We start from the raw sequence: 12,393 nt of genomic DNA on the forward strand, positions 1-12,393 counted from the left end.
GGGCAACCTGTTGTCCTTGGTGTCCTCCCTGGTGAACTGGATGTTCTTGTCCACTGGTTTTGATCTTTACCCATGTGTCATCCACATATCTGAACCAGTGGCTGGGTGTTGTTCCTCTGAAGGAGTTCAGCGCGGGATGGCAGGATAACGATTGGAAAATGCCCAAGTTGCCCAAGGACAACTGAACATGATCGTGCGATACCGCCGGCTGTAGTCGTTAGGAAGAGAACCACCAAGCCATTGCATGGTGTTGACGGGGTGAAAAGACACCTCGAGCCTCTGACTGGTTGACTTCATGTTTGTCCCCGCCCATTATGACGTCTTCAAATTATTGTTGTGTTCACTTAGTATTCCCGCGTCCGTGTTCTGCCGCAGGGAGGCACTGTGAGATAGTGAGCAAAAAAAGGAAAGGCGGAAATAACTACTGTTCTGTTGAGTTGTTGATCCTGGCGAAGGTGATTTTCTGCTTGTGCTACCATGTGGTAATGAAACCTGTTACAACAATACTTACTACCTTTTTTTATTGGACTCGTTCACACTACAGTTATAACTCCGTTATCCGTGAACATGGAGTATTTTATTTTGAAAATCAATCAGGGTGAGACCATTTCAGATTTCTACAGCAGCTACTACGGGACTATTTTATAAAGTTAATACAAACTGAAAAATAACATACAATGTGTGACAGTGGTGGTCCTGTCACTATGCCTCCAATTGATCATGTGCCCTGGCTACTTGGCCAAGAGGATGTCCCTTTGGGTGACTGGCAAGCGCGCATGACTCTTACCCGGGAGGTGTGGGTTCAATCCCCGCCCGGGCCCTCTTCACCTTGCCACATTCTGGCGTTGTTGGCAGGATCCATGTAGCACTAGGGGTGGGTCCATGGATTCCTAATGTGTGGCAGCCTGCGCGGAAGCATGAGGACGTGCTTGTGAAAAGAGGGGGAGAGATGTGACAGTGGTGGTCCTGTCACTATGCCTCCAATTGATCATGTGCCCTGGCTACTTGGCCAAGGGGATGTCCCTTTGGGGGGATGTCTTCACCTGGCCACAAATGGAACCAAACTGAAAGCAGTTTCAGTACTGTACCGAAACTTAAGAGACTCAGAAGATGTCTCCACTCTGTACATTAAGGAGAAGTGGGAGAATTAATTGAAGATCAACATTACTGTAGAGCAGAGGTCTTCAACAGGGGGTCCGCGACCCCTAGGGGGTCCGCGAAGGTACTGCAGGGGGGTCGCGAAAGTTTTGGTTGAGGGAAAACAAATATGAAAAAAGTTGTGGAAGTTATGAAAAAAAGATCCATTGTGAATATTGTTCCCTGCTGCTGAACATCGGATTTTTACATACAAGTCCTTTGTTTTCCCTATAGGTGTCAGGCAACTGAGGCAAGCCTTTGCATTGTATCCGATACAAACACGGCGCACCGTCTCTCTCTCTCTCTCTCTCTCTCTCTCGCTTGAAGCTATTGAACAATGTTTGATTTATTAAACATAAACTGGTCTTTCCTGTAGGATCTAGGCTACAAGCCTTTTTCTCAGCATACCTATTATTAACTATCATGACAACAAAGCACTGACAAATAAGACTCATGTGAACATTCATATCGAACTCTGTAACACACTCATGACACAAGCCACACATGCTCTCCCTGTGTGATGGCCTGGGTAGTGGACAGTCTGAGGACAGAGAGCTTTCAAGTTGAAGTTTATAATAATGAAATGCACCAATGAGACTGTGCTAGGTCTAGGAGGAAAACTTGGCTCATGCTCCAGTCATTAAAACAAAAAAAACAAAAAAACTCTGGTAACGACCGGGCTAAAATGTATGCGGAAGGACGCTGTAGGACGCTAGCCTCGTAAACCAGTCTCTCGCGGAAATGCAATTCATTTCATTTCTCGGGGGCGGCTAGTAGGACGCTGTACCACTGGTCCTGCTGCATACCTGACGCTCTTATTTTTTAAACTGGAATACCCAACGTAGTGCCAACTACAACATGTAACAGTGTGGCATGGTTGCCTTCTCTTTTCACCGACAGCCCCACCCCCCCTTGTTTGCATGACAAATAGGGAGCAATAATGAAGCAGCGTCAGGCCGTCACTGAAACGCTCCGTGGAACCGAGACATGACACGGCGGGCCCGGTGTAAATGTTCCCAGAATCAGCTCCGGTGACCGCGGCGCTGACGACTGGGGGTGAGTCACGAGCGTCATATGTCTTGGTAGAGCACGGCTGCAGCGACCCTCCGACAGTCCCATTGCTGCGTGTCAACCCCCCCTCTCACTTTCTCTCCGCGCCCCCGTCTCTCTCCAGCTGCCCTTTCAAAATAAATGCATAAAAACCCTGAGAAAAAAAAACACAGTGGGAGAAACACTGCTTTGTGTTTTCTGTCTTTTTATGGTTTAGTCGTGTAATTCTTTCATTGGTGCAGTAGCAGCTTTCAGTTACCACGAGCAGTTGTGACCTGTTGTGATCATAGATGGCATGGCATATATTTTTTATGTAAGTCCCTTTGAAATATAAAGAGTCCCATGACCAGCCAAACTCCTAAAAAAAAAAGCATGACTTATAGTCCAGAATATGGCACTTTTGGCATATGGCACTACAGGACCAGTGAAATATAAAACACAATTTTATACAATAGCCTATATATAAGTAGGGGGTCCCCGCTCCATCTCTCCATCAGTTTGGGGGTCCTTGGGAATATGGCGGGAATTGGGGTGGAAAAACCTGACCCGTTTTTTCATCACTCCCAAATTAAAAAGTAAACAAACCGGCTCCCAGCACTCATGTTGCCGTTCATGTGGAGAAAGGGAAGCCAATCATACACACATTTTCTGGGGATGTCAGAAACTTAACCCATTTTGGGAAAACGTACACAATATAATTAAGAACATCCTGGGTTATGAAATACCTAAAGAATGTGGTGTTATGAGTCCATGTGACTGTGATGAAGTGAGTTTGTTTTGTGGACCCAGTATTTAATGTCTGTCTGTTTAGACCTTCAGTTCAAAAGACATCCAGACTGGTTCCAGTCTGACACTGTGGCAGCTGGTCTGGACTCTAAAGACAGTTGTTGTTGCTCTCTGCTGACACACTGCTGTTATTATAGATTACACTCTGTCAACAACAATGATCAATAATGAGTTTTAATATTCTCCAACAGAACGCAGGATTGTACTTGTTGGGAAAACTGGAGCTGGAAAGAGCGCAGTGGGAAACACCATCTTAGGAAGGGAAGACGCCTTTGAATCTACATTTTCTTTGTCCTCAGTGACGGCAGAATGTAAGAAGGAAAGAGGAGATGTTGATGGTCAAACAGTGGCTGTTGTTGATACTCCAGGTCTGTTTGACACTGAAAAAGAAATGAAGGAGGTGATAACAGAGGTGGCTAAAGCCGTCTGCTTTGTTGCTCCTGGTCCTCATGTGTTCCTCATCGTGATCCAGCTGACCAGATTCACTAAAGAAGAACAAGACACAGTGAAGGTCCTTCAGGAGATGTTTGGAGAAGAAGCAAGAAAGTTCAGCATGATCCTGTTCACCCGTGGAGACGACCTACAGACGGGAAAAGCCACCATAGAAACACTGATCAGTGGGAGTAAACCTCTCCGTGACTTCATCGGCCAGTGTGAAGGAAGATACCACGTGTTCAACAACAGAGACATAGAGAATCGAGTCCAAGTCACTGAGCTGCTGAAGAAGATCAACACAATGGTTGAGATGAACGGAGGAAGCTGCTTCACCAATGAGATGTTCCAAGAAGCTGAGAAAGCCATCAGAGAAGAACAGGAACGTCTACGGAGAGAAAATCCAGATATGGATCCTAAAGAAGCAAGAAGAAGAGCAGAGGAAGACAATGCATTTACTAAAGAGCTTAAGAAAGCAGCTGTTATTGGGGCTGCTGTTGGAGTTTTATTAGGTCCAGTGGGATCTCTAGTAGGAGCTGGAGTGGGAGCTGCAGCGGTAGCACTTAAAAAACGCTGTTCCGTTCAGTGATATTTAATGTTAAATATCCAACAACTGGACAGTTGCATGTTAACTCATTGAGTGCCAACCACGTAATTTCTCGTTTTTCGTTCCCATGCGTTGAGTGCCAAAAAAGAGATTTCTCGTTTTCTTTTTTTATTATGAAACTAGACACTTTAACACACATTATATGTAAATTTGGGGACTCTACGACGAGGAGAACTGAAATAGATGACGATCAAAGTCACATGACAGCTCATGATCTGGAAGTTTTTATCATAACTCAGCTTCTGCAAACGGAGTTCTGCATGTGGATGCAGCAGCTGCTCCGCTCTCACCTGCGCTGCTGCTCCAGCTGCTCCAGCTGCTCGGAGCTGAACCAGGAAGCTCTCAGCCGACAGTCCCGCCCGGTCTTCATCTGGAGCAACACCGTGTCCTCCCCAAAGTCCTCCCGCGGTAAAATCTGATGGTCTCTGGGTCAAAGCAGACCGGCACCACCGACCCGTACCACAGAAGGACCGCGACCACCGGCGGGACCGGTGTTCCCGAGCCGCTGTGGCCGACAGACCCTCACGTTCCGCGGCGAGAGGCTGTGACACGGCGCTCTAGCTCCTTTTCTAGAAAAAAAGGAGGGATTTTGGTGAAACCCAGCCATGTTTAGCTTGACTTTTCTCAGGAACAGAGGCACGTAGAAACAAACGGTTTGTGGTCATTTGAAGCATAAAGTTAAACCTTTCAATTGAGCTACAGTATGTGTTGGTGGCAATAATATAGAATACACTGTGGCTCTACAAAAATCGTCAAAAATTGACTAAAACTTCGGAAAGGAGCGCGGCACTCAATGAGTGAACAGGTTCATCTTTTCATCACTTTTCTGGTTTTCATTGATTATGAACATTGTCATTAATTAGCACTGATCCACAATGATGTCATTAATCTCCTCTCTAACTGATTCAGATCTGTAACAGTCTGATGGATCAAACATGTGACTATAAAGGCTCTAGGAGGGGTACATGTACACCCCCTTGTTTATTTGTATTTTGTGCATCCTTGGGATCTCTAAAATAAAGATATTGATTATCCGCAGAACAAAACCTGTCCTGTTTTTATTTTCATATCTGCAGGATCAGACAGTCTCAGATCCTGAGGTGGAAACACCAGTTTATTCAAGACGACCAATACAAGTCAATTACATTAAAAAAAAACTCAGTTCGTATTTCAGAATAAAAACTAAAACATTTTACAGTTTTAATGTAACAGTGTGCTGGTTTCAATCAAAACAAACGGTCTCCATGGAAACGGCAGTCTCAGACCGCATACTAAGGAACCAACCCCTTTCTGAGGGGGCGGGGCTTAACTTCAGATCCAAATCAGGGCGGGGCTTAACCACAGTCTGCTAAAAGGGGCGGGGCTACTAGAGCTGCAACTGAGGATTATTTTCATTATCGATGAATCTGTTGATTATTTAAACGATTAATCGATCAGTTGTTTGGTCAATAAAATGTCAAAAACATCAGTGAATGTTTCTCAAACCACCAGACGACATCGTCCTCAAATGTCTTGTTTTGTCCACAAACCAAAGAGAGACTCAGTTTATTGTCATAAAGGAACAAAGAAACCAGAAATATTCACATTGAAGGAGCTGCAATCAGAGAATCTGGACTTTTTTTTAAATAAAAAAAAAGAGACAGGAAGTGGAACCTGAAGCTCCACATTTTGTAATAAACAAATTCTAAGTATAATCTGATATGACCAAGACACCTAAAAACAAAAACACGGCCGTTTTCATCAATTTACCAGCAAGTGGGCAACACACATACATTGGAGTGAATGGGTTTTCTGGGCGCTGTTGCAATACCCATATCCTGCCACTAGGGGGCATGAGGCTTTAACCACGGGAGTCAATGGAAGTGTCCTTACTCTCTTTTACAGTGCTCATGTAGCTACTACGCCATCTAGCCACAACCCTGGATGTGATGCTGCCCCCTGATTGGTTGAGAGAGGAAGAGCAGGTGTCAGTGAATCACACGATGAAGATCTTCTGTTTCTTCTTTCTCTTCTTCCACTGTGTTTCTTCCTTTTCTTCTCCTCCTTCTTCTCATGTAAATACATTTGTTTTGATTTGACAAACAAATCGTCTCACTGATCCAGGTGCTGAAGCTCCGCCCCCTCCCTGAGTCACAGGTGTGTGAAGTGACACATGGTTTCCTAGCAACACACACACACACACACACACACACACACACACACACACACACACACACACACACACACACACACACACACACACACACACACACAGAGAGTCGTGTTCAGTTTGCAGGTTTTTATTTATTTTAGCACATGAAGTGATCGGTGGACTACAGCTCCCAGAATGCATCTGGGTTAAGGCTCCAGCAGCTCAGCACCTGTCACCTGACCTGAGCTGTGTGTGTGTGTGTGTGTGTGTGTGTGTGTGTGTTAGAGCAGTGTAAAAGTAAGGTAAGGGTTTTGCCCCCTAGTGGCAGGATATGGGTATTGCAAAAGCGCCCAGAAAACCCATTCACTCCAATGTATGTGTGTTGCCCACTTGCTGGTAAATTAATGAAAACGGCCGTGTTTTTGTTTTTAGGTGTCTTGGTCATATCAGATTATACTTATAATTTGTTTATTACAAAATGTAGATTGAAACATTCATGTAGACAACTGTTTTTTTTTACTCTCCTATGTGTTAATGTTTATCTGTAAAGGATCCTCAATGATGCTATTAACGTGGGTGATCTATAAATGTCCTTAAATTATTGAAAACACCACACTGCTCATTCACCAACAATGCAGAGATGTCAGTTCTTTTACAAAACCCATATTCCTCCACCAGGAGGCGCTGCCATTGGACCAATGCTGTCCTTACTCTCTTTTACAGAGCTCTAGTGTGTGTGTGTGTGTGTGTTTATTGCTGTCTCTCTTCATCCCAGAACAGGAAACAGTTCAGTACAAAAGTCTGGTTTACAAAATAAAAGTCTCCTGATTGTAACAAACAGCCGATCAATGATCAATAGCAACGAACATTCACTCGTTCATCAGAACCCTTTCACATTCATGAGGACCTGGACCTGGACCCTGCAGGTCTTCGTACCTGTCCAGGTGTGACCTCTGACCCCTGCTGCTGGGTGCTGTTGCCTAGCAACAGGCCGTACCTGCTTTTACAGTTCGTACTTCAGAATAAAAACTAAAACATTTTTAACAGTTTTAATGTAACAGTGTGCTGGTTTCAATCAAAACAAACGGTCTCCATGGAAACGTCAGAGTCTCGGACCAAGGGGGAGGAGTCAAAAGCTCTGGAACCGGGGGGGGGGGGAACCAGGGCCGGCTTTAGCTATGGGCAATATGGGCGACCGCCCAGGGCGCAATCTTTGTGAGGGCACACGAGCGCTCTCCAAAAAAAAAAAAAAAAAAGACAAAACAAAACTCGCCGTCAAGTTAGTGGAGTGGTCGCTGGGGCGCCCCTATGTCACGTTACCTTGCTGCTGAGAGTCATAGGTCTACTACAGGTTGTGTGTGTCAGGAGAGGCAAGGGGGAGGGGGGCGGGGGGGGGGGGTCAACTCGCGACTGCTGAGGTCTCACGTCGGATGCTCCGCCGGCCCAGAGTGCTCTCATGCGGGGAAAGAAAGGAGGGTGAAGCGCTAAACTCCTCGCCCTGAAGTTGGCTTCATTTTGGTAATGTTGCTATGGGGATGCCCAGCAATATTCCTCTTCTTCCTCTTCAATGTCCGGTCTCTGGTTAACAACATGAATCATGTGTTAAAAGGATCCTGGACTGTCATGATGTTTCTAATGAGCTGGTTTAACAGCAACGTCACGCTGTTTCCAAAACCACACCGACTTCAGCAGAGAAGTGAGTTTAGGTAGGTTTTTAGTTTAGCCTACAGATGGAACAGTGGTTCATGTCATTACTTTATATTCAAAATATCATCATGTTGCTGGCCCTACGCTCACAAACAAAAACTATTTTAAATTGTGTATTTTTTTAGAGGTTCAGAGGCTGTAGTCAAGCTGCTCAGTTTTAATATAGCCTAAGCCTATAATTTTATGTGATTGGCTATTTTAAAAAATCATTTAAATATGGCTGGATGATCAATAACAAATTAAACTGTGGTTTGACAAATTCAAACACATTTATTGATTAATTAATTTAAAGGAACCACGGTAGCCTATAAGATCATGTGTAAGATCAAATTCAGTGTTAAAGGCGCTCAGGCAGGTGATTTTGAAATACGCTAAAAGTAATCCAGAAAGTACTATTAGTATTACTTTACTTGAGTAATCGAAATGCATTACAGATTACAGATTTTGGGACATGTAATCAGTAATCTGTAGGGGAATACATTTTAAAAGAAACCCCCCCCCCAACACTGATTATAATACAGGGTTTCCGCTACATGTAATTGATCGTGGCGCACCGCCACGGCAAAATAAAAGCCGCCACACCTTCAGAATGATGATTTTTTTTTTTTTTTTTTTTTTTAATGTTAAAACAATGTAAAGCAGGTTTTCCACTAGGGGTTGCACAGACTAGTCCCCTGCTCCACAATGACGTTTTGAGCTTGACGTCGACTAGTTGCTGATCATGTGGTAGTAGGCTACAAGAGTAGCGGCTTGAAACAACAGCTGAGTGGCTGAATGAAAACAATACGAGCTGGATAGAACCAGATCGTACCAGACAGGAAGTCGGGCACAGAAAAGGCGAGAGAATCCGGTCAATTTTCAAAATAAAATAAATGATGATTAAGTTTGCTTGTCCGTCTATAAATATTTGTCAGTTGCGTCTGCACACAAGACACATCCATAGGCCACATACAGCGCTAGAGACAGACCTGTGTGTGTGGAAAACCGAGTAGCCTACAGACGGGTCGATGTTTGACCGGCGTGGAGAGAGAGAGCAGGAGAAGCTGCCGCTTCCGCCGCAGTGTGTCGGGCTGCCGGCAATTAAAAAAAAACAAAAAAACAACTCCGCTCATATCGACAGCTTTACGTCGCGCACAACAACAACAGCAGCAACAACCAACCAGGAAAAACTAAAACTGTGAGTAAAACTGTGACTGAGCAGGACTGTGATGGTGACGAGGCCTGTGTGTCGTTTTCCTCCCTAATTGTTTAATGAACAGTAGCTACAGGATTTTATTGCACCTGTATGTTACAAAAAAACAAACTGATTTACAGTTTGTTGTTTATAAAGCTGCTGTTCTGTGGACTCATTTCTGTGCGTGAGCTGTCAGTCAGTGAATACAGATTGTTGCAGAGCATTTCCCTCCTCCTGGGGTTTTAGTTATGATGGGAAAAATATGAATGATGTCATATCAGCGACTAGTCGACGATCCGGTCGCGCGCGTTGATTTTTTGGGGGGGGGGGGCACCAAGGGATGGTTTCGCCCAGGGCGTAAAACTAGCCAGGACCGCCTCTGGAGGAAACACAACTACAGGTTTGTTTCAAAATAAAAGCCCTGATAACAAGCCCCTTAGCTTCAGCTCCAAATCGGGGCGGGGCTTAACTACAGTCTGCTAAAAGGGGCGGGGCTACAGTAGAGAGCCTTATGGTGAGGGGCGGGGCTTAACTACAGTCTGCTAAAAGGGGCGGGGCCACTAGAGCTGCAACTAAGCATTATTTTCATTATCGATGAATCTGTTGATTATTTAAATGATTAATCGATCAGTTGTTTGGTCAATAAAATAAAAAAACATCTAAAAACATCAACCAGTGTTTCTCAAACGACCAGACGATTTTCTATTAAAATAAAGTCAATAATGACATTTTTGGTGTTCTCTTTGTATTTGGAAAAGTATTGATAGCGTCAGTGCTTAATTTGTAAATCATAAGGTGCCGGAACGCAAAGTACACATGACAGCTCGGGGATGACGAGACGGGCAGAGGTCCCGGAACATATGCGGCGCACGTCGGGGGGGGGGGGGGGGGGGGGTGGGTCCTCAATTTCAAATAATAGGCTATCCATGTTATGACGTTTACTTGAAATTATTTATTATTATTTTATTCAGCAAAACCTCAATTTTCCATAAGAAGCCAGGGGTAATAAGTCTGCTTCACCTTGAACTGAGCTGCTGTCCAAACAGTTGTGCATCCCATCCCTGACCTGTCGCTGGACGTCCCACACTAGGCTACTCTCCGCTCACTGCCTCTCCTCTTCTTCTGAATCTCCCTGCTGTAAGGGGCTGATGCCAGGGTCCCCGCCTGTTGCTCCGGCCAGTGTTGCCCACAGCTTCAAATAAATTACGTCCGCCACGAATACATTTTTCGGCAATATCGTTCCGTTCATTCATCTCTGCATAACGCTCTTTCGCCGTTATTGGCATGCACACACGCACGCACACACGCACGCACACACGCAAGTACAGGCACACACACAGAAACAGACAGAGAGGGGGGAGAGAGGAAAGGACGAGTGCAGCAGTGCACAGCGCGGTAAAAGCGAAACTATATACGGCCCGGCCGGTCAGTGCGTCAACTTCAACAGATCTCCGACTCTTTCAAATGACTTTAAATCTTAATAAACAACATGGAATTATGGGGATTTGTTCTGTAAATTAATATATACATATTATATTTTTTTTAAAACATTTTTAAAACATTTTTTTTTATGAGAGGTACCGGATCTGCCCAAATAAGTACCGGAACACAGGGAGGCCAAAATTAAGAGGTGCCGGATCTTGTTCCGGCCGGATCCGGCTCAAATTAACCCCTGCTCGTAGCATAATCACAGATTACCAGAGCAAATCGATGCCCCGAGCTGCTTTTGACTAAAGGGCCGATGATATCCATACCAAGGCGCTCGAATGGTGTGCCAATTATAGGTAAGGGTTGCAAAAGACCTCGATCTGATTTGCGAACTGGTGCTACTTGCTGACCTCTGTACATGTTCTACAGTACTCCTGAACATCCTGATAGAGTCTAGGCCAATACAACCTCTGACTGATTCTATCATAGCTTTTCTGTTGGCCCAGATGTCCCGCCCATGGAATGTGGTGTCCCAAATGTAAAATTAGCTGATGGAATGATTTAGGAACAACCAATCTGGGAATCTCAGTGTCTGCGATGTACAAGAGGTTATCTTTGAGGATGTATTTGTCACCAATAAGAGTAGCTTGTTTAACTGGTACACCATCGATCTCACATACCTTGGCAAAAAGAGGTTGAAGCAATGGATCTGATCTTTGCAGCTCCTTAAAGTTGTCAGGGACTTGCCACTGTGGGTCCAGCAAAGTGGTCTCTGGATCTGGAGAAACTGGAACTGGATCCTGCACCCTGGCCTTCCCCACATGCTTGTCCCAATGACGCTGCTTTTTACCCTTCTTAACCTTTGTACCCCCTTCAAAAAGGTCTGGAGGTGGAAGGGGTTGCAAGCCTTTGGCCTGAGACCTAGTAACCACAGCACATGACTCGGAAACAGACTGAACAAGGTTAGACAGAACCGGTAAATCATCCCCCAACACAACATCATGCGACAGTTGACCCACTACACCCACCTTCATCCTATACACTTGACCTTTGATCATAACATTCACGTTAGCAGTAGGATACATTTGTTCATCCCCATGTACACATCCCAAACCCACTAGGTCCCCAGAGTTCAAAGCCCCATTGTCTACAAACTTAGCTTTCACCAATGTCTGGGAACTACCTGTGTCTAACAGTGCTTCAGCAGGTTGCCCATTGACAAGAACTGAGGTAGTATATTGGGATTTAGCTTGAAAAGTTTGCACTCTGGGCTGAAGCTCGGGCTCAGGAACATAGCACATGTTGGCCTCTTTAGGCTTTTTAAGTGGACACAAGGCTGCCTTGTGACCTGGTTGCTGGCAATTAAAGCAGATAAGCCCCCCGGTACTAGAATTGGGCCTTGCTCCACCCCCTGCATCCTGCTTGGCTAGACCCTCATCATATTTTGACCACTCTGGTTTACCCCTCCCCACAGTCACCTTGTAGGGAAAAGGTGGTTCTCGGTGTGCCGCCAGGTACCTCTCGGCCAGTCTTGCAGCCTCCTCTCCCGTCTGTGGCTGATGTTCTTTTACCCACGTTCGAACATCTGGGCGCACAGGTACTGCTCGAGGATCAAGGTCTCGGCCATCTCCTCTGTGGTCTTGGTCTCTGGTCGCATCCACCGTCGGTAGAGTCCCTTCAACCTGTTGTCAATCAAATCAATCAAAATAAACTTTAATGTCCCCGGAGGGAAAATTGTCATGGACAATCAATTGTAGGTCTCCCTCGCCGTCTCTCCCACTGGTACGATGCTTGACCGGAATCGTTGGCGATAGGTCTCTTCTGTAACATTATATTTGATGTCTTCATAGATGTGTGACCGCTGTTCGTCCATGCCAGCATAGGCCTCCAAAGCTTTACCGGTGAGGAGGGTGACGACCCGGGCTGCCCAATCCTCTTGAC

At 45.3% G+C, this 12,393-nt stretch overlaps 1 protein-coding gene across 1 annotated transcript; it reads left to right on the forward strand.

Moving 5' to 3' along the window:
- Positions 1–3,160: 3,160 nt before the first annotated feature.
- Positions 3,161–3,994, forward strand: LOC146972846 (GTPase IMAP family member 4-like; the record flags this gene model as incomplete). The annotated part of the gene is made up of 1 exon (XM_085803277.1): positions 3,161–3,994. A coding segment is annotated over one exon (834 nt), but the record flags the coding sequence as incomplete, so codon positions are not given.
- Between the last annotated feature and the right edge of the window lie 8,399 nt (positions 3,995–12,393).

The sequence above is a fragment of the Trachurus japonicus genome, chromosome 16 (assembly GCF_045865225.1).
Source record: "Trachurus japonicus isolate A0001 chromosome 16, Traja_1.0".
Lineage (NCBI taxonomy): Eukaryota > Metazoa > Chordata > Actinopteri > Carangiformes > Carangidae > Trachurus > Trachurus japonicus.